The sequence below is a fragment of the Dendropsophus ebraccatus genome, chromosome 11 (genome assembly GCF_027789765.1).
Source record: "Dendropsophus ebraccatus isolate aDenEbr1 chromosome 11, aDenEbr1.pat, whole genome shotgun sequence".
NCBI classification, from domain to species: Eukaryota; Metazoa; Chordata; class Amphibia; order Anura; family Hylidae; genus Dendropsophus; species Dendropsophus ebraccatus.
The window spans coordinates 1,037,248-1,059,538 of NC_091464.1; the positions used below are offsets into that span (position 1 = coordinate 1,037,248).

Below are 22,291 nucleotides of genomic sequence, written 5' to 3' on the forward strand. Positions count from 1 at the left end.
AATACAGCACACTGTCACCAACTCAACTACAGCTACAGCACACTGTCACCCCCTCAGGTACAGCTACAGCACACTGTCACCTCCACAGGTACAGCTACAGCACACTGTCACCACCTCAGCTACAGCTACAGCACACTGTCACCACCTCAGGTACAGCTACAGCTACAGCACACTGTCACCACCTCAGGTACAGCTACAGCACACTGTCACCACCTCAGGTACAGCTACAGCACACTGTCACCACCTCAGGTACAGCTACAGCACACTGTCACCACCTCAGGTACAGGTACAGCACACTGTCACCCCCTCAGGTACAGCTACAGCGCACTGTCACCACCTCAGGTACAGCTACAGCACACTGTCACCACCTCAGGTACAGATACAGCACACTGTCACCACCTCAGGTACAGCTACAGCACACTGTCACCTCCTCAGGTACAGATACAGCACACTGTCACCCCCTCAGGTACAGCTACAGCACACTGTCACCTCCTCAGGTACAGCTACAGCGCACTGTCACCCCCTCAGGTACAGCTACAGCACACTGTCACCACCTCAGCTACAGCACACTGTCACCCCCTCAGGTAAAGCCACAGCACACTGTCACCACCTCAGGTACAGCTACAGCACACTGTCACCACCTCAGGTACAGCTCCAGCACAGTGTCACCAACTCAGGTACAGCTACAGCACACTGTCACCCCCTCAGGTACAGCTACAGCACACTGTCACCCCCTCAGGTACAGGTACAGCTACAGCACACTGTCACCACCTCAGGTACAGCTACAGCACACCGTCACCACCTCAGGTACAGCTACAGCACACTGTCACCACCTCAGATACAGCTACAGCACACTGTCACCACCTCAGGTACAGCACACTGTCACCTCCTCAGGTACAGCTACAGCACACTGTCACCACCTCAGGTACAGCTACAGCACACTGTCACCACCTCAGGTACAGCTACAGCACACTGTCACCACCTCAGATACAGCTACAGCACACTGTCACCTCCTCAGGTGCAGCTACAGCACACTGTCACCCCCTCAGGTACAGCTACAGCACACTGTCACCCCCTCAGGTACAGCTACAGCACACTGTCACCACCTCAGGTACAGCTACAGCACACTGTCACCACCTCAGGTACAGCTACAGCACACTGTCACCACCTCAGCTACAGCTACAGCACACTGTCACCACCTCAGGTACAGCTACAGCACACTGTCACCACCTCAGGTACAGCTACAGCACACTGTCACCCCCTCAGGTACAGCTACAGCACACTGTCACCACCTCAGCTACAGCACACTGTCACCTCCTCAGGTACAGCTACAGCACACTGTCACCTCCTCAGGTACAGCTACAGCACACTGTCACCCCCTCAGGTACAGCTACAGCACACTGTCACCCCCTCAGGTACAGCCACAGCACACTGTCACCTCCTCAGGTACAGCTACAGCACACTGTCACCCCCTCAGGTACAGCTACAGCACACTGTCACCACCTCAGGTACAGCTACAGCATACTGTCACCACCTCAGCTACAGCTACAGCACACTGTCACCACCTAAGCTACAGCTACAGCACACTGTCACCTCCTCAGGTACAGGTACAGCACACTGTCACCCCCTCAGGTACAGCCGCAGCACACTGTCACCACCTCAGGTACAGCCACAGCACACTGTCACCACCTCAGGTACAGCTACAGCACACTGTCACCACCTCAGGTACAGCTCCAGCACAGTGTCACCAACTCAGGTACAGCTACAGCACACTGTCACCCCCTCAGGTACAGCTACAGCACACTGTCACCCCCTCAGGTACAGCTACAGCACACTGTCACCCCCTCAGGTACAGCTACAGCACACTGTCACCACCTCAGGTACAGCTACAGCACACTGTCACCACTACAGGTACAGCACACTGTCACCACTACAGCTACAGCACACTGTCACCACCTCAGGTACAGCTACAGCACACCGTCACCACCTCAGGTACAGCTACAGCACACTGTCACCACCTCAGATACAGCTACAGCACACTGTCACCACCTCAGGTACAGGTACAGCACACTGTCACCTCCTCAGGTACAGCTACAGCACACTGTCACCACCTCAGGTACAGCTACAGCACACTGTCACCACCTCAGGTACAGCTACAGCACACTGTCACCACCTCAGATACAGCTACAGCACACTGTCACCTCCTTAGGTGCAGCTACAGCACACTGTCACCCCCTCAGGTACAGCTACAGCACACTGTCACCCCCTCAGGTACAGCTACAGCACACTGTCACCCCCTAAGGTACAGCCACAGCACACTGTCACCCCCTCAGGTACAGCTACAGCACACTGTCACCTCCTCAGGTGCAGCTACAGCACACTGTCACCCCCTCAGGTACAGCTACAGCACACTGTCACCCCCTCAGGTACAGCTACAGCACACTGTCACCCCCTCAGGTACAGCTACAGCACACTGTCACCCCCTCAGGTACAGCTACAGCACACTGTCACCACCTCAGGTACAGCTACAGCACACTGTCACCCCCTCAGGTACAGCTACAGCACACTGTCACCACCTCAGGTACAGCTACAGCACACCACCTCAGCTACAGCTACAGCACACTGTCACCACCTCAGGTACAGCTACAGCACACTGTCACCACCTCAGCTACAGCACACTGTCACCTCCTCAGGTACAGCTACAGCACACTGTCACCTCCTCAGGTACAGCTACAGCACACTGTCACCCCCTTAGGTACAGCTACAGCACACTGTCACCCCCTCAGGTACAGCCACAGCACACTGTCACCTCCTCAGGTACAGCTACAGCACACTGTCACCCCCTCAGGTACAGCTACAGCACACTGTCACCACCTCAGCTACAGCTACAGCACACTGTCACCACCTCAGGTACAGCTACAGCGCACTGTCACCACCTCAGCTACAGCTACAGCACACTGTCACCACCTAAGCTACAGCTACAGCACACTGTCACCACCTAAGCTACAGCTACAGCACACTGTCACCACCTCAGGTACAGCTACAGCACACTGTCACCCCCTCAAGTACAGCTACAGCACACTGTCACCCCCTCAGGTACAGCTACAGCACACTTTCACCACCTCAGCTACAGCACACTGTCACCACCTCAGGTACAGCACACTGTCACCACCTCAGGTACAGCTACAGCACACTGTCACCACCTCAGCTACAGCACACTGTCACCACCTCAGGTACAGCACACTGTCACCCCCTCAGCTACAGCTACAGCACACTGTCACCCCCTCAGGTACAGCTACAGCACACCACCACCACCTCAGGTACAGCTACAGCACACTGTCACCACCTCAGGTACAGCTTTAGCACACTGTCACCCCCTCAGGTACAGCTACAGCATACTGTCACCACCTCAGCTACAGCGCACTGTCACCTCCTCAGGTACATCTACAGCGCACTGTCACCACCTCAGGTACAGCTACAGCACACCACCTCTGGTACAGCTACAGCACACCTCCTCAGGTACAGCTACAGCACACTGTCACCCCCTTTAGGTACAGCTACAGCACACTGTCACCACCTCAGCTACAGCTACAGCACACTGTCACCACCTCAGGTACAGCTACAGCACACTGTCACCTCCTCAGGTACAGCTACAGCACACTGTCACTACCTCAGGTACAGCTACAGCACACTGTCACCTCCTCAGCTACAGCTACAGCGCACTGTCACCACCTCAGGTACAGCTACAGCACACTGTCACCCCCTCAGCTACAGCTACAGCACACTGTCACCACCTCAGGTACATCTACAGCACACTGTCACCTCCTTAGGTACAGCTACAGCACACTGTCACCACCTCAGGACACTTCTACACAGGTAATACTGCAACAAAGCCACAATTGATAAATAAAAATAGAAAAAGTTTTTTTCTTTTACCTAAGAACTCCTTGAGGTGGCGGGGGGCGATGTTAGAACATTCGGGTCACTGTATTTCGGAGGGCAGAACTTGCCAGGGATCCCATAAGGCTTTTATCCAGACCTTGCTGTGTGGGGAGAGAATTAGCAGCATTACATAAAGAATGAAGTGCCAGTATACTGAGGGGGTGAGGGGCGAGAGGGCGAGGGGGTGAGGGGTGAGGGGGCGAGTGGGAGAGAGGATGAGGGGGCGAGAGGACAAGGGGGCGAGAGAGGGTGAGAGGGCGAGGGGGCGAGAGAGGGTGAGAGGGCGAGGGGGCGAGAGGGCGAGGGGGTGAGGGGTAAGGGGGCGAGTGGGAGAGAGGATGAGGGGGCGAGAGAGTGAGAGGGCGAGGGGGCAAGAGGACAAGGGGGCGAGAGAGGGTGAGAGGGCGAGGGGGCAAAAGGATGAGGGGGCGAGAGAGTGAGAGGGCGAGGGGGCAAGAGGACAAGGGGGCGAGAGAGGGTGAGGGGGCGAGAGAGGGTGAGGGGGAGAGAGGGTGAAAGGGCGAGAGGGTGAAAGGGCGAGAGGGTGAGGGGGCGAGAGGGCGAGTGTAGTAAGACGGGAAAGAGGGCGAGTGTAGCACGATGGCACATCATATATACAACATTACTGTCACAGGCTCCATCATATATACAACATTACTGTCACAGGCTCCATCACATCTACAACATTACTGTCACAGGCTCCATCATATATACAACATTACTGTCACAGGCTCCATCATATATACAGCATTACTGTCACAGGCTCCATCATATATACAGCATTACTGTCACAGGCTCCATCATATATACAGCATTACTGTCACAGGCTCCATCATATATACAACATTACTGTCACAGGCTCCATCATATATACAGCATTACTGTCACAGGCTCCATCATATATACAGCATTACAGTCACAGGCTCCATCATATATACAGCATTACAGTCACAGGCTCTATCATATATACAACATTACTGTCACAGGCTCCATCATATATACATTACTGTCACAGGCTCCATCATATAAACAACATTACTGTCACAGGCTCCATCATATATACAGCATTACTGTCACAGGCTCCATCATATATACATTACTGTCACAGGCTCCATCATATATACAGCATTACTGTCACAGGCTCCATCATATATACAACATTACTGTCACAGGCTCCATCATATATACAACATTACTGTCACAGGCTCCATCATATATACAGCATTACTGTCACAGGCTCCATCATATATACAGCATTACTGTCACAGGCTCCATCATATATACAACATTACTTCACAGGCTCCATCATATATACAACATTACTGTCACAGGCTCCATCATATATACAACATTACTGTCACAGGCTGCATCATATATACAACATTACTGTCACAGGCTCCATCATATATACAACATTGCAGTCACAGGCTCCATCATATAAACAACATTACTGTCACAGGCTCCATCATATATACAACATTACTGTCACAGGCTCCATCATATATACATTACTGTCACAGGCTCCATCATATATACAGCATTACTGTCACAGGCTCCATCATATATACAACATTACTGTCACAGGCTCCATCATATATACAGCATTACTGTCACAGGCTCCATCATATATACAACATTACTGTCACAGGCTCCATCATATATACAACATTACTGTCACAGGCTCCATCATATATACAACATTACTGTCACAGGCTCCATCATATATACATTACTGTCACAGGCTCCATCATATATACAGCTTTACTGTCACAGGCTCCATCATATATACTACATTACTATCACAGGCTCCATCAAATATACATTACTATCACAGGCTCCATCATATATACAGCATTACTGTCACAGGCTCCATCATATATACAACATTACTGTCACAGGCTCCATCATATATAGTACATAGCAGTCAGCAGTCGGTTGTTGAGGGTGTGCGGCCGGGTCACTACACTCACCACTAATGACCTTTTTAGCAAAAGACGGGAAAAATTTACAGGAACAAAAACAGTTTGTGAACAATTTACTCGCCCTCTTTCCCGTCCTGCTACACTCGCCCTCTTTCCCGTCCTGCTACACTCGCCCTCTTTCCCGTCCTGCTATACTCGCCCTCTTTCCCGTTCTGCTACACTCGCACTCTTACCTGTCCTGCTACACTCGCCCTCTTTCCCGTCCTGCTACACTCGCCCTCTTTCCCGTCCTGCTACACTCGCCCTCTTTCCCGTCCTGCTATACTCGCCCTCTTTCCCGTTCTGCTACACTCGCCCTCTTTCCCGTCCTGCTACACTCGCCCTCTTTCCCGTTCTGCTACACTCGCCCTCTTTCCTGTTATGGTACACTCGCCCTCTTTCCCGTCCTGCTACACTCGCCCTCTTTCCCGTCCTGCTACACTCGCCCTCTTTCCCGTCCTGCTACACTCGCCCTCTTTCCCGTCCTGCTACACTCGCCCTCTTTCCCGTCCTGCTACACTCGCCCTCTTTCCCGTCCTGCTACACTCGCCCTCTTTCCCGTCCTGCTACACTCGCCCTCTTTCCCGTTCTGCTACACTCGCCCTCTTTCCTGTTCTGCTACACTCGCCCTCTTTCCCGTTCTGCTACACTCGCCCTCTTTCCCGTCCTGCTACACTCGCCCTCTTTCCCGTCCTGCTACACTCGCCCTCTTTCCCGTCCTGCTACACTCGCCCTCTTTCCCGTCCTGCTACACTCGCCCTCTTTCCCGTTCTGCTACACTCGCCCTCTTTCCCGTCCTGCTACACTCGCCCTCTTTCCCGTCCTGCTACACTCGCCCTCTTTCCCGTCCTGCTACACTCGCCCTCTTTCCCGTCCTGCTACACTCGCCCTCTTTCCCGTCCTGCTACACTCGCCCTCTTTCCCGTCCTGCTATACTCGCCCTCTTTCCCGTCCTGCTATACTCGCCCTCTTTCCCGTCCTGCTATACTCGCCCTCTTTCCCGTCCTGCTATACTCGCCCTCTTTCCCGTCCTGCTACACTCGCCCTCTTTCCCGTCCTGCTACACTCGCCCTCTTTCCCGTCCTGCTATACTCGCCCTCTCTCCTGTTCTGCTACACTCGCCCTCTTTCCCGTTCTGCTACACTCGCCCTCTTTCCCGTCCTGCTACACTCGCCCTCTTTCCCGTCCTGCTACACTCGCCCTCTTTCCCGTCCTGCTACACTCGCCCTCTTTCCCGTCCTGCTACACTCGCCCTTTTTCCCGTCCTGCTACACTCGCCCTCTTTCCCGTCCTGCTACACTCGCCCTCTTTCCCGTCCTGCTACACTCGCCCTCTTTCCCGTCCTGCTACACTCGCCCTCTTTCCCGTCCTGCTATACTCGCCCTCTTTCCCGTCTTGCTACACTCGCCCTTTTTCCTGTTCTGCTACACTCGCCCTCTTTCCCGTCCTGCTACACTCGCCCTCTTTCCCGTCCTGCTACACTCGCCCTCTTTCCCGTCCTGCTACACTCGCCCTTTTTCCTGTTCTGCGGCTTCAGTGAATTGTTCACGTCTTCCCGTCTTTTGCTAAAAAGGTCATTAGTGGTGAGTGTAGTGACCCGGCCGCACACCCTCAACAACCGACTGCTGACTGCTATGTACTATATATGATGGAGCCTGTGACAGTAATGCTGTATATATGATGGAGCCTGTGACAGTAATGCTGTATATATGATGGAGCCTGTGACAGTAATGCTGTATATATGATGGAGCCTGTGACAGTAAAGCTGTATATATGATGGAGCCTGTGACAGTAATGCTGTATATATGATGGAGCCTGTGACAGTAATGTTGTATATATGATGGAGCCTGTGACAGTAATGTTGTATATATGATGGAGCCTGTGACAGTAATGTTGTATATATGATGGAGCCTGTGACAGTAATGCTGTATATATGATGGAGCCTGTGACAGTAATGTTGTATATATGATGGAGCCTGTGACAGTAATGTTGTATATATGATGGAGCCTGTGACAGTAATGCTGTATATATGATGGAGCCTGTGACAGTAATGTATATATGATGGAGCCTGTGACAGTAATGTATATATGATGGAGCCTGTGACTGTAATGCTGTATATATGATGGAGCCTGTGACAGTAAAGCTGTATATATGATGGAGCCTGTGACAGTAATGTATATATGATGGAGCCTGTGACAGTAATGTTGTATATATGATGGAGCCTGTGACAGTAATGTTGTATATATGATGGAGCCTGTGACAGTAATGTTGTATATATGATGGAGCCTGTGACAGTAATGTTGTATATATGATGGAGCCTGTGACAGTAATGCTGTATATATGATGGAGCCTGTGACAGTAATGTTGTATATATGATGGAGCCTGTGACAGTAATGTTGTATATATGATGGAGCCTGTGACAGTAATGTATATATGATGGAGCCTGTGACAGCAATGCTGTATATATGATGGAGCCTGTGACAGTAATGCTGTATATATGATGGAGCCTGTGACAGTAATGTATATATGATGGAGCCTGTGACAGCAATGCTGTATATATGATGGAGCCTGTGACAGTAATGCTGTATATATGATGGAGCCTGTGACAGTAATGTATATATGATGGAGCCTGTGACAGTAATGCTGTATATATGATGGAGCCTGTGACAGTAATGCTGTATATATGATGGAGCCTGTGACAGTAATGCTGTATATATAATGGAGCCTGTGACAGTAATGCTGTATATATGATGGAGCCTGTGACAGTAATGTATATATGATGGAGCCTGTGACAGTAATGTATATATGATGGAGCCTGTGACAGTAATGTATATATGATGGAGCCTGTGACAGTAATGTATATATGATGGGCTCAGGTCCTCTATAATCTTCTATAGTCCAGTATAATACAGTGTAAACCATTGATGTCCATGGCATTGAGCTGCCATACCCCCCCAACCAGAAGACTGGAGGGACGCTGGTATACTGGGAGAGACGCTGGTATACTGGGAGAGGCGCTGGTATACTGGGAGAGGCGCTGGTATACTGGGAGAGGCGCTGGTATACTGGGAGAGGCGCTGGTATACTGGGAGAGACGCTGGTATACTGGGAGAGGCGCTGGTATACTGGGAGAGGCGCTGGTATACTGGGAGAGGCGCTGGTATACTGGGAGAGGCGCTGGTATACTGGGAGAGATGCTGGTATACTGGGAGAGATGCTGGTATACTGGGAGAGGCGCTGGTATACTGGGAGAGGCGCTGGTATACTGGGAGAGGCGCTGGTATACTGGGAGAGATGCTGGTATACTGGGAGAGGCGCTGGTATACTGGGAGAGGCGCTGGTATACTGGGAGAGGCGCTGGTATACTGGGAGAGGCGCTGGTATACTGGGAGAGGCGCTGGTATACTGGGAGAGGCGCTGGTATACTGGGAGAGGCGCTGGTATACTGGGAGAGGCGCTGGTATACTGGGAGAGGCGCTAATATACTGGGAGAGATGCTGGTATACTGGGAGGGGCGCTAATATACTGGGAGAGGCGCTGGTATACTGGGAGAGATGCTGGTATACTGGGAGAGATGCTGGTATACTGGGAGGGGCGCTGGTATACTGGGAGAGGAGCTGGTATACTGGGAGAGATGCTGGTATACTGGGAGAAGAGCTGGTATACTGGGAGAGATGCTGGTATACTGGGAGAGACGCTGGTATACTGGGAGAGGCGCTGGTATACTGGGAGAGGCGCTGGTATACTGGGAGAGATGCTGGTATACTGGGAGGGGCGCTAATATACTGGGAGAGATGCTGGTATACTGGGAGAGGCGCTGGTATACTGGGAGGGGCGCTAATATACTGGGAGAGGCGCTAATATACTGGGAGAGGCGCTGGTATACTGGGAGAGGCGCTGGTATACTGGGAGAGGCGCTGGTATACTGGGAGAGGCGCTGGTATACTGGGAGAGGCGCTGGTATACTGGGAGAGATGCTGGTATACTGGGAGGGGCGCTGGTATACTGGGAGAGATGCTGGTATACTGGGACAGGCGCTGGTATACTGGGAGAGATGCTGGTATACTGGGAGAGATGCTGGTATACTGGGAGAGGCGCTGGTATACTGGGAGAGATGCTGGTATACTGGGAGAGGCGCTGGTATACTAGGAGAGGCGCTGGTATACTGGGAGAGGCGCTGGTATACTGGGAGAGGCGCTGGTATACTGGGAGAGACGCTGGTATACTGGGAGGGGCGCTAATATACTGGGAGAGGCGCTAATATACTGGGAGAGGCGCTGGTATACTGGGAGAGGCGCTGGTATACTGGGAGAGATGCTGGTATACTGGGAGAGGCGCTGGTATACTGGGAGAGATGCTGGTATACTGGGAGAGGCGCTGGTATACTGGGAGAGGCGCTGGTATACTGGGAGAGATGCTGGTATACTGGGAGAGGCGCTGGTATACTGGGAGAGGCGCTGGTATACTGGGAGAGATGCTGGTATACTGGGAGAGGCGCTGGTATACTGGGAGAGATGCTGGTATACTGGGAGAGGCGCTGGTATACTGGGAGAGGCGCTAATATACTGGGAGAGGCGCTGGTATACTGCGAGAGATGCTGGTATACTGGGAGAGATGCTGGTATACTGGGAGAGACGCTGGTATACTGGGAGAGATGCTGGTATACTGGGAGAGGCGCTGGTATACTGGGAGAGGCGCTGGTATACTGGGAGAGACGCTGGTATACTGGGAGAGGCGCTGGTATACTGGGAGAGGCGCTGGTATACTGGGAGAGACGCTGGTATACTGGGAGAGGCGCTGGTATACTGGGAGAGGCGCTGGTATACTGGGAGGGGCGCTGGTATACTGGGAGAGACACTGGTATACTGGGAGAGGCGCTAATATACTGGGAGAGGCGCTGGTATACTGGGAGAGACGCTGGTATACTGGGAGAGGCGCTAATATACTGGGAGAGGCGCTAATATACTGGGAGAGGCGCTAATATACTGGGAGAGGCGCTGGTATACTGGGAGAGGCGCTGGTATACTGGGAGGGGCGCTAATATACTGGGAGAGGCGCTAATATACTGGGAGAGATGCTGGTATACTGGGAGAGGCGCTAATATACTGGGAGAGATGCTGGTATACTGGGAGAGGCGCTGGTATACTGGGAGAGACGCTGGTATACTGGGAGAGGCGCTGGTATACTGGGAGAGGCGCTAATATACTGGGAGAGGCGCTAATATACTGGGAGAGGCGCTAATATACTGGGAGAGGCGCTGGTATACTGGGAGAGGCACTGGTATACTGGGAGAGGCGCTGGTATACTGGGAGAGGCACTGGTATACTGGGAGAGGCGCTAATATACTGGGAGAGATGCTGGTATACTGGGAGAGGCGCTAATATACTGGGAGAGATGCAGGTATACTGGGAGGGGCGCTAATATACTGGGAGAGGCGCTGGTATACTGGGAGAGATGCTGGTATACTGGGAGAGACGCTGGTATACTGGGAGGGGCGCTAGTATACTGGGAGAGGCGCTGGTATACTGGGAGAGGCGCTAATATACTGGGAGGGGCGCTGGTATACTGGGAGAGGCGCTAATATACTGGGAGAGGCGCTAATATACTGGGAGGGGCGCTGGTATACTGGGAGAGGCGCTGGTATACTGGGAGAGATGCTGGTATACTGGGAGGGGCGCTGGTATACTGGGAGGGGCGCTAATATACTGGGAGAGGCGCTAATATACTGGGAGAGGCGTTAATATACTGTGAGAGGCGCTGGTATACTGGGAGAGATGCTGGTATACTGGGAGAGGCGCTAATATACTGGGAGGGGCGCTGGTATACTGGGAGAGATGCTGGTATACTGGGAGAGATGCTGGTATACTGGGAGAGGCGCTGGTATACTGGGAGAGATGCTGGTATACTGGGAGAGATGCTGGTATACTGGGAGAGATGCTGGTATACTGGGAGAGGTGCTGGTATACTGGGAGAGACGCTGGTATACTGGGAGAGACGTTGGTATACTGGGAGAGATGCTGGTATACTGGGAGAGATGCTGGTATACTGGGAGAGGCGCTGGTATACTGGGAGAGGCGCTGGTATACTGGGAGAGGCGCTGGTATACTGGGAGGGGCGCTAATATACTGGGAGAGGCGCTGGTATACTGGGAGAGGCGCTGGTATACTGGGAGAGGCGCTGGTATACTGGGAGAGATGCTGGTATACTGGGAGAGGCGCTAATATACTGGGAGAGGCGCTAATATACTGGGAGAGATGCTGGTATACTGGGAGAGATGCTGGTATACTGGGAGGGGCGCTGGTATACTGGGAGGGGCGCTAATATACTGGGAGAGGTGCTGGTATACTGGGAGAGGCGGTAATATACTGGGAGGGGCGCTAATATACTGGGAGAGATGCTGGTATACTGGGAGAGGCGCTGGTATACTGGGAGAGATGCTGGTATACTGGGAGAGGCGCTGGTATACTGGGAGAGGCGCTGGTATACTGGGAGAGGCGCTGGTATACTGGGAGAGGCGCTGGTATACTGGGAGAGGCGCTGGTATACTGGGAGAGATGCTGGTATACTGGGAGAGGCGCTGGTATACTGGGAGGGGCGCTAATATACTGGGAGAGGCGCTAATATACTGGGAGAGGCGCTAATATACTGGGAGAGGCGATAATATACTGGGAGAGGCGCTAATATACTGGGAGAGACGCTGGTATACTGGGAGAGATGCTGGTATACTGGGAGAGGCGCTAATATACTGGGAGAGATGCTGGTATACTGGGAGAGATGCTGGTATACTGGGAGAGGCACTGGTATACTGGGAGAGGCGCTAATATACTGGGAGAGATGCTGGTATACTGGGAGAGGCGCTAATATACTGGGAGAGGCGCTGGTATACTGGGAGAGATGCTGGTATACTGGGAGAGGCGCTGGTATACTGGGAGAGGCGCTGGTATACTGGGAGAGATGCTGGGATACTGGGAGAGGCGCTGGTATACTGGGAGAGATGCTGGTATACTGGGAGATGCGCTGGTATACTGGGAGAGGTGCTAATATACTGGGAGAGGCGCTGGTATACTGGGAGGGGCGCTAATATACTGGGAGAGATGCTGGTATACTGGGAGGGGCGCTGGTATACTGGGAGAGGCGCTGGTATACTGGGAGAGGCGCTGGTATACTGGGAGAGGCGCTGGTATACTGGGAGAGGCGCTAATATACTGGGAGAGGCGATAATATACTGGGAGAGACGCTGGTATACTGGGAGAGATGCTGGTATACTGGGAGAGATGCTGGTATACTGGGAGAGATGCTGGTATACTGGGAGAGGCGCTGGTATACTGGGAGAGATGCTGGTATACTGGGAGAGGCTCTGGTATACTGGGAGAGGCGCTAATATACTGGGAGAGATGCTGGTATACTGGGAGAGGCGCTAATATACTGGGAGAGATGCTGGTATACTGGGAGAGATGCTGGTATACTGGGAGAGGCGCTAATATACTGGGAGAGGCGGTAATATACTGGGAGAGACGCTAATATACTGGGAGAGGCGCTGGTATACTGGGAGAGGCGCTGGTATACTGGGAGAGGCGCTGGTATACTGGGAGAGGCGCTGGTATACTGGGAGAGATGCTGGTATACTGGGAGAGGCGCTGGTATACTGGGAGAGGCGCTAATATACTGGGAGAGGCGCTGGTATACTGGGAGAGGCGCTGGTATACTGGGAGAGATGCTGGTATACTGGGAGAGATGCTGGTATACTGGGAGAGATGCTGGTATACTGGGAGAGGCGCTGGTATACTGGGAGAGATGCTGGTATACTGGGAGAGGCTCTGGTATACTGGGAGAGGCGCTAATATACTGGGAGAGATGCTGGTATACTGGGAGAGGCGCTAATATACTGGGAGAGATGCTGGTATACTGGGAGAGATGCTGGTATACTGGGAGAGGCGCTAATATACTGGGAGAGGCGCTAATATACTGGGAGAGGCGCTGGTATACTGGGAGAGGCGCTGGTATACTGGGAGAGGCGCTGGTATACTGGGAGAGGCGCTGGTATACTGGGAGAGATGCTGGTATACTGGGAGAGGCGCTAATATACTGGGAGAGGCGCTGGTATACTGGGAGAGATGCTGGTATACTGGGAGAGGCGCTGGTATACTGGGAGAGGCGCTGGTATACTGGGAGGGGCGCTAATATACTGGGAGAGACGCTGGTATACTGGGAGAGATGCTGGTATACTGGGAGAGGCGCTAATATACTGGGAGGGGCGCTGGTATACTGGGAGAGACGCTGGTATACTGGGAGAGGCGCTGGTATACTGGGAGAGATGCTGGTATACTGGGAGAGGCGCTAATATACTGGGAGAGGCGCTGGTATACTGGGAGGGGCGCTGGTATACTGGGAGAGGCGCTAATATACTGGGAGAGGCGCTAATATACTGGGAGAGATGCTGGTATACTGGGAGAGGCGCTGGTATACTGGGAGGGGCGCTAATATACTGGGAGAGGCGCTAATATACTGGGAGAGGCGCTGGTATACTGGGAGGGGCAATAATATACTGGGAGGGGCGATAATATACTGGGAGGGGCGATAATATACTGGGAGAGGCGCTGGTATACTGGGACGGGCGCTAATATACTGGGAGAGGCGCTGGTATACTGGGAGGGGCGCTAATGTACTGGGAGAGGCGCTAATATACTGGGAGAGACGCTGGTATACTGGGCGAGATGCTGGTATACTGGGAGAGATTCTGGTATACTGGGAGAGGCGCTGGTATACTGGGAGAGGCGCTGGTATACTGGGAGAGGCGCTGGTATACTGGGAGAGGCGCTGGTATACTGGGAGAGGCGATGGTATACTGGGAGAGGCGCTGGTATACTGGGAGAGATGCTGGTATACTGGGAGAGATGCTGGTATACTGGGAGAGGCGCTGGTATACTGGGAGAGATGCTGGTATACTGGGAGAGGCGCTGGTATACTGTGAGAGGCGCTGGTATACTGGGAGAGATGCTGGTATACTGGGAGAGGCGCTGGTATACTGGGAGAGATGCTGGTATACTGGGAGAGGCGCTGGTATACTGGGAGAGGCGCTGGTATACTGGGAGAGATGCTGGTATACTGGGAGAGGCGCTGGTATACTTGGAGAGATGCTGGTATACTGGGAGAGGCGCTGGTATACTGGGAGATGCGCTGGTATACTGGGAGAGGTGCTAATATACTGGGAGAGGCGCTGGTATACTGGGAGGGGCGCTAATATACTGGGAGAGATGCTGGTATACTGGGAGGGGCGCTGGTATACTGGGAGAGGCGCTGGTATACTGGGAGAGGCGCTGGTATACTGGGAGAGGCGCTGGTATACTTGGAGAGATGCTGGTATACTGGGAGAGATGCTGGTATACTGGGAGATGCGCTGGTATACTGGGAGAGGTGCTAATATACTGGGAGAGGCGCTGGTATACTGGGAGGGGCGCTAATATACTGGGAGAGATGCTGGTATACTGGGAGGGGCGCTGGTATACTGGGAGAGGCGCTGGTATACTGGGAGAGGCGCTGGTATACTGGGAGAGGCGCTGGTATACTGGGAGAGGCGCTAATATACTGGGAGAGGCGCTGGTATACTGGGAGAGGCGCTAATATACTGGGAGAGGCGATAATATACTGGGAGAGACGCTGGTATACTGGGAGAGGCGCTAATATACTGGGAGAGGCGCTGGTATACTGGGAGAGATGCTGGTATACTGGGAGAGATGCTGGTATACTGGGAGAGATGCTGGTATACTGGGAGAGGCGCTGGTATACTGGGAGAGATGCTGGTATACTGGGAGAGGCTCTGGTATACTGGGAGAGGCGCTAATATACTGGGAGAGATGCTGGTATACTGGGAGAGGCGCTAATATACTGGGAGAGATGCTGGTATACTGGGAGAGATGCTGGTATACTGGGAGAGGCGCTAATATACTGGGAGAGGCGGTAATATACTGGGAGAGACGCTAATATACTGGGAGAGGCGCTGGTATACTGGGAGAGGCGCTGGTATACTGGGAGAGGCGCTGGTATACTGGGAGAGGCGCTGGTATACTGGGAGAGATGCTGGTATACTGGGAGAGGCGCTGGTATACTGGGAGAGGCGCTGGTATACTGGGAGAGGCGCTAATATACTGGGAGAGGCGCTGGTATACTGGGAGAGGCGCTGGTATACTGGGAGAGATGCTGGTATACTGGGAGAGATGCTGGTATACTGGGAGAGATGCTGGTATACTGGGAGAGGCGCTGGTATACTGGGAGAGATGCTGGTATACTGGGAGAGGCTCTGGTATACTGGGAGAGGCGCTAATATACTGGGAGAGATGCTGGTATACTGGGAGAGGCGCTAATATACTGGGAGAGATGCTGGTATACTGGGAGAGATGCTGGTATACTGGGAGAGGCGCTAATATACTGGGAGAGGCGGTAATATACTGGGAGAGACGCTAATATACTGGGAGAGGCGCTGGTATACTGGGAGAGGCGCTGGTATACTGGGAGAGGCGCTGGTATACTGGGAGAGGCGCTGGTATACTGGGAGAGATGCTGGTATACTGGGAGAGGCGCTAATATACTGGGAGAGGCGCTGGTATACTGGGAGAGATGCTGGTATACTGGGAGAGGCGCTGGTATACTGGGAGGGGCGCTGGTATACTGGGAGGGGCGCTAATATACTGGGAGAGACGCTGGTATACTGGGAGAGATGCTGGTATACTGGGAGAGGCGCTAATATACTGGGAGGGGCGCTGGTATACTGGGAGAGACGCTGGTATACTGGGAGAGGCGCTGGTATACTGGGAGAGATGCTGGTATACTGGGAGAGGCGCTAATATACTGGGAGAGGCGCTGGTATACTGGGAGGGGCGCTGGTATACTGGGAGAGGCGCTAATATACTGGGAGAGGCGCTAATATACTGGGAGAGATGCTGGTATACTGGGAGAGGCGCTGGTATACTGGGAGGGGCGCTAATATACTGGGAGAGGCGCTAATATACTGGGAGAGGCGCTGGTATACTGGGAGGGGCAATAATATACTGGGAGGGGCGATAATATACTGGGAGGGGCGATAATATACTGGGAGAGGCGCTGGTATACTGGGACGGGCGCTAATATACTGGGAGAGGCGCTGGTATACTGGGAGGGGCGCTAATGTACTGGGAGAGGCGCTAATATACTGGGAGAGACGCTGGTATACTGGGCGAGATGCTGGTATACTGGGAGAGATTCTGGTATACTGGGAGAGGCGCTGGTATACTGGGAGAGGCGCTGGTATACTGGGAGAGGCGCTGGTATACTGGGAGAGGCGCTGGTATACTGGGAGAGGCGATGGTATACTGGGAGAGGCGCTGGTATACTGGGAGAGATGCTGGTATACTGGGAGAGATGCTGGTATACTGGGAGAGGCGCTGGTATACTGGGAGAGATGCTGGTATACTGGGAGAGGCGCTGGTATACTGTGAGAGGCGCTGGTATACTGGGAGAGATGCTGGTATACTGGGAGAGGCGCTGGTATACTGGGAGAGATGCTGGTATACTGGGAGAGGCGCTGGTATACTGGGAGAGGCGCTGGTATACTGGGAGAGATGCTGGTATACTGGGAGAGGCGCTGGTATACTTGGAGAGATGCTGGTATACTGGGAGAGGCGCTGGTATACTGGGAGAGGCGCTAATATACTGGGAGAGGCGCTGGTATACTGGGAGAGGCGCTGGTATACTGGGAGAGGCGCTGGTATACTGGGAGAGATGCTGGTATACTGGGAGAGGCGCTGGTATACTGGGAGAGATGCTGGTATACTGGGAGAGATGCTGGTATACTGGGAGAGATGCTGGTATACTGGGAGAGGCGCTGGTATACTGGGAGAGGCGCTGGTATACTGGGAGAGGCGCTGGTATACTGGGAGAGGCGCTGGTATACTGGGAGAGGCGCTGGTATACTGGGAGAGGCGCTGGTATACTGGGAGAGGCGCTGGTATACTGGGAGAGGCGCTGGTATACTGGGAGAGGCGCTGGTATACTGGGAGAGGCGCTGGTATACTGGGAGAGGCGCTGGTATACTGGGAGAGATGCTGGTATACTGGGAGAGGCGCTAATATACTGGGAGAGGCGCTGGTATACTGGGAGAGATGCTGGTATACTGGGAGAGGCGCTGGTATACTGGGAGAGGCGCTGGTATATTGGGAGAGATGCTGGTATACTGGGTGAGGCGCTGGTATACTGGGAGAGATGCTGGTATACTGGGAGAGGCGCTAATATACTGGGAGAGGCGCTGGTATACTGGGAGAGATGCTGGTATACTGGGAGAGGCGCTGGTATACTGGGAGAGGCGCTGGTATACTGGGAGAGGCGCTGGTATACTGGGAGAGGCGCTGGTATACTGGGAGAGACGCTGGTATACTGGGAGAGATGCTGGTATACTGGGAGAGGCGCTGGTATATTGGGAGAGGCGCTGGTATACTGGGAGAGGCGCTAATATACTGGGAGAGATGCTGGTATACTGGGAGAGGCTCTAATATACTGGGAGAGATGCTGGTATACTGGGAGAGGCGCTAATATACTGGGAGAGGCGCTAATATACTGGGAGAGGCGCTGGTATACTGGGAGAGGCGCTAATATACTGGGAGAGGCGCTGGTATACTGGGAGATGCTGGTATACTGGGAGAGGCGCTGGTATACTGGGAGAGGCGCTGGTATACTGGGAGATATGCTGGTATACTGGGAGAGGCGCTGGTATACTGGGAGAGACGCTGGTATACTGGGAGAGGCGCTGGTATACTGGGAGGGGTGCTGGTATACTGGGAGGGGCGCTGGTATACTGGGAGAGATGCTGGTATACTGGGAGAGGCGCTGGTATACTGGGAGAGATGCTGGTATACTGGGAGAGGCGCTGGTATACTGGGAGAGGCGCTGGTATACTGGGAGAGATGCTGGTATACTGGGAGAGGCGCTGGTATACTGGGAGATATGCTGGTATACTGGGAGAGGCGCTGGTATACTGGGAGGGGTGCTGGTATACTGGGAGGGGCGCTGGTATACTGGGAGGGGTGCTGGTATACTGGGAGAGGCCGATGGCAGATCGGTGAGCGTACCTGCTTGAGCAATCCCTGCAGCTCCTTCTGCGACCACATGTCTGTCAGGAAGAGCCGGGCGGCCTCTGCGGCTTTGGGCGATCCCCTGGAAGAGGCAATGACAGGATTCATCGTCTAGAAATACTAAAGGGGATCTGCCAGCTAGAGTTCCCACTGCGGACGGCCGACACTGAAGGAGATGGCGCCTCTGGTGGTCAGCTCCTGCAGCACAACTCTACTGACAGATCCCCTTAAAGGGGTGTAACAGAATATCACGACCCCTTCTACATTACCCACCCATCCCCCCAGGCTCACACGTCATCGGACAACGTAACAGCTCTAATAACGTGACGTCGGTCTGAAATCTGAAACACAAAGAAATTGCTACATGCTGTTTCCTCCCTTCAGATGCCTTACTGCTGCAGCAACCAATCAGAGCCCAGCTCTGGAAAAGCAACCAATCAGAGCGCAGCTCTGGAAAAGCAACCAATCAGAGCGCAGCTCTGATACACTGAAAGCTGCTGAGCTGTGACTGCAGCAACGTGGAACGCTACCGTGCTCCAAATGAGCTAAGTTCCAGTTTTTATCAGGTCAATTTTCTTGAAAACAGCGGGAAGGATGACCGGAGCGGACAGAGGAGGTGGGGACTATCAGCAGCTATGGAAACAGGTTTAGGCCGGGTTCACACTATGTATGACACAAAACGGCCGGTGTCAGTGAAGTTCATCCCGGACGCTACTGCAGCACCGGCCGGATGAATGTAATTTCTTTTTAATTGGGATGCGGGCGCATTTGGGTGTGTATATATTATATTCAGGTGTATATACAGTCATTGCCAGAAGTCTTGAGAATGACACAAATCCTCTATTTCCCATGATCCTCTGCCCTCTGGTTTTCTGTGTGTTTGTCAGATGTTTTTATCACATACAGAAATATAATTACAATCATATTCTGAGTAACAGAAGCTTATACAGGTAGATGAGTTACTGCAGCAAGTCTATAATATTTGCAGTGTTTCGCCTTCTTCTTCAGGACTCTGCAATTCTCCCCGGCTGCTCTCATACAACTTCTGGACCAAATCCTGACTGATAGCCGTCCATTCTTGCACAATCAATGCTTGCATTGTCAGAATTTGTTGATTTTTGTTTGCCCACCCGTCTCTTGATGAGTGACCACAAGTTCTCCATGGGATTAAGATCTGGGGAGTTTCCAGGCCATGGACCCAAAATCTCTGTGTTTTGTTCCCTGAGCCATTTAGTTATCACCTTTGCTTTATGGCCAGGTGCTCCATCATGCTGGAAAAGGCATTGTTGGTGGCCAAACTGTTCTTGGCCGGTTGGGAGAAGTTGCTCTTGGAGGACATTCTGGTCCCATTCTTTATTCATGGCCGTGTTTTTAGGCAAGACTGTGAGCAAGCCGATTCCCTTGGCCGAGAAGCAACCCCACACATGAATGGTTTCAGGATGCCGGGTACAGTCGGCATGAGACAAGACTGGTGGTAGCGCTCACCTCCTCTTCTCCCAATAAGCTGTTCTCCAGATGTCCCAAACAATCGGAAAGGGGATTCATCAGAGACAATGACTTTCCCCCAGTCCTCAGCAGTCCACTCCCTGGACCTTTCCCCCAGTCCTCAGCAGTCCACTCCCTGGACCTTTCCCCCAGTCCTCAGCCATCCGCTCCCTGTACCTTTCCCCCAGTCCTCAGCCGTCCGCTCCCTGGACCTTTCCCCCAGTCCTCAGCCGTCCGCTCCCTGGACCTTTCCGCCAGTCCTCAGCAGTCCACTCCCTGGACCTTTCCCCCAGTCCTCAGCAGTCCACTCCCTGGACATTTCCCCCAGTCCTCAGCAGTCCACTCCCTGGACCTTTCCCCCAGTCCTCAGCCATCCGCTCCCTGTACCTTTCCCCCAGTCCTCAGCCGTCCGCTCCCTGGACCTTTCCCCCAGTCCTCAGCCGTCCGCTCCCTGGACCTTTCCGCCAGTCCTCAGCAGTCCACTCCCTGGACCTTTCCCCCCGTCCTCAGCAGTCCACTCCCTGGACCTTTCCCCCAGTCCTCAGCAGTCCACTCCCTGGACCTTTCCCCCAGTCCTCAGCAGTCCACTCCCTGGACCTTTCCCCCAGTCCTCAGCCATCCGCTCCCTGTACCTTTCCCCCAGTCCTCAGCCGTCCGCTCCCTGTACCTTTCCCCCAGTCCTCAGCCGTCCGCTCCCTGGACCTTTCCGCCAGTCCTCAGCAGTCCGCTCCCTGGACCTTTCCCCCAGTCCTCAGCAGTCCACTCCCTGGACCTTTCCCCCAGTCCTCAGCAGTCCACTCCCTGGACCTTTCCCCCACTCCTCAGCAGTCCGCTCCCTGGACCTTTCCCCCAGTCCTCAGCAGTCCACTCCCTGCACCTTTTGCAGAATATCAGTCTGTCCCTGATGTTTTTCTGGAGATAAGTGGCTTCTTTGCTGTCCTCCATGAGACCAGGCCTTGCTCCAAGAGTCTCCGCAGTCTCACAGTGCACAGTGTAGATGCCCTCACACCTGCCTGCTGCCATTCCTGAGCAAGCTCTGCACTGCTGGTAGCCCCATCCCGCAGCTGACCACACTTATAAGAGACGGTCCTGGCGCTTGCTGGTCTTTCTTGGGCGCCCTGAAGCCGTTTTGACAACAATGGAACCTCTCTCCTTGAAGTTCTTGATGATATGATAGGTTGGTGACTGAGGTGCAATCTTTCTAGCTGCGATACTCTTCCCTGTTCGGCCATTTTTGGGCAGTGCAATGATGACTGCACGTGTTTCTTTAGAGATAACCATGGTGACAGAAGAGAAACAATGATGCCAAGCACCAGCCTCCTTTTAAAGTGTCCAGTGGTGTCATTCTTACTTAATCATGACAGATTGATCTCCAGCCCTGTCCTCATCCACACCTGTGTAATGGAGCGATCACTGACACCATGTTAGCTGCTCCTTGTAAGGCCGGGCTGCAATGATGGTGAAATGTGTTTTGGGGAATAAAGTTAATTTTCTAGGCCTGACACCTGCCCCGTCCTGACAGGCTTCTGCACCCTCGGAGTGAGAATAAGCGCCTCAGTAACGATTAGTGAGAGTGAAGACGGGAAAGGAGTCAAGCATCGCAATCAGGCAGTGAACATCGAGTTCAGTCCGGGCTGACTGCGTGTGTTGATTTCTGTCAGCGATGGAAAAGCCGGCTTACCAGTTGATTTCATGTGCCAGCAGCTCTGAAGGTGAGGCCTGGTTAGGGAGATGGACGAGGAGGCCGAAGAGGCTACACCACAACCTAAGGCTGTCATGTCAGGCCGCCAGCGAGGTGATGAA

At 53.3% G+C, this 22,291-nt stretch overlaps 1 protein-coding gene across 1 annotated transcript in view; it reads right to left on the bottom strand.

The window, feature by feature from the left end:
• The window catches only part of PKP1 (plakophilin 1), a 178,040-nt gene that overhangs the window by 15,001 nt on the left and 140,748 nt on the right, over positions 1-22,291 (bottom strand). Inside the window, exons 12-13 of the mRNA XM_069945506.1 lie at positions 19,001-19,085; positions 3,937-4,043 (exon numbers count right to left, since the gene is read on the bottom strand). Coding sequence (XP_069801607.1) covers positions 3,969-4,043; positions 19,001-19,085 — 160 coding nt within the window. The 3' untranslated portion in view covers positions 3,937-3,968. The remainder of the gene's footprint in view (positions 1-3,936; positions 4,044-19,000; positions 19,086-22,291) is intronic.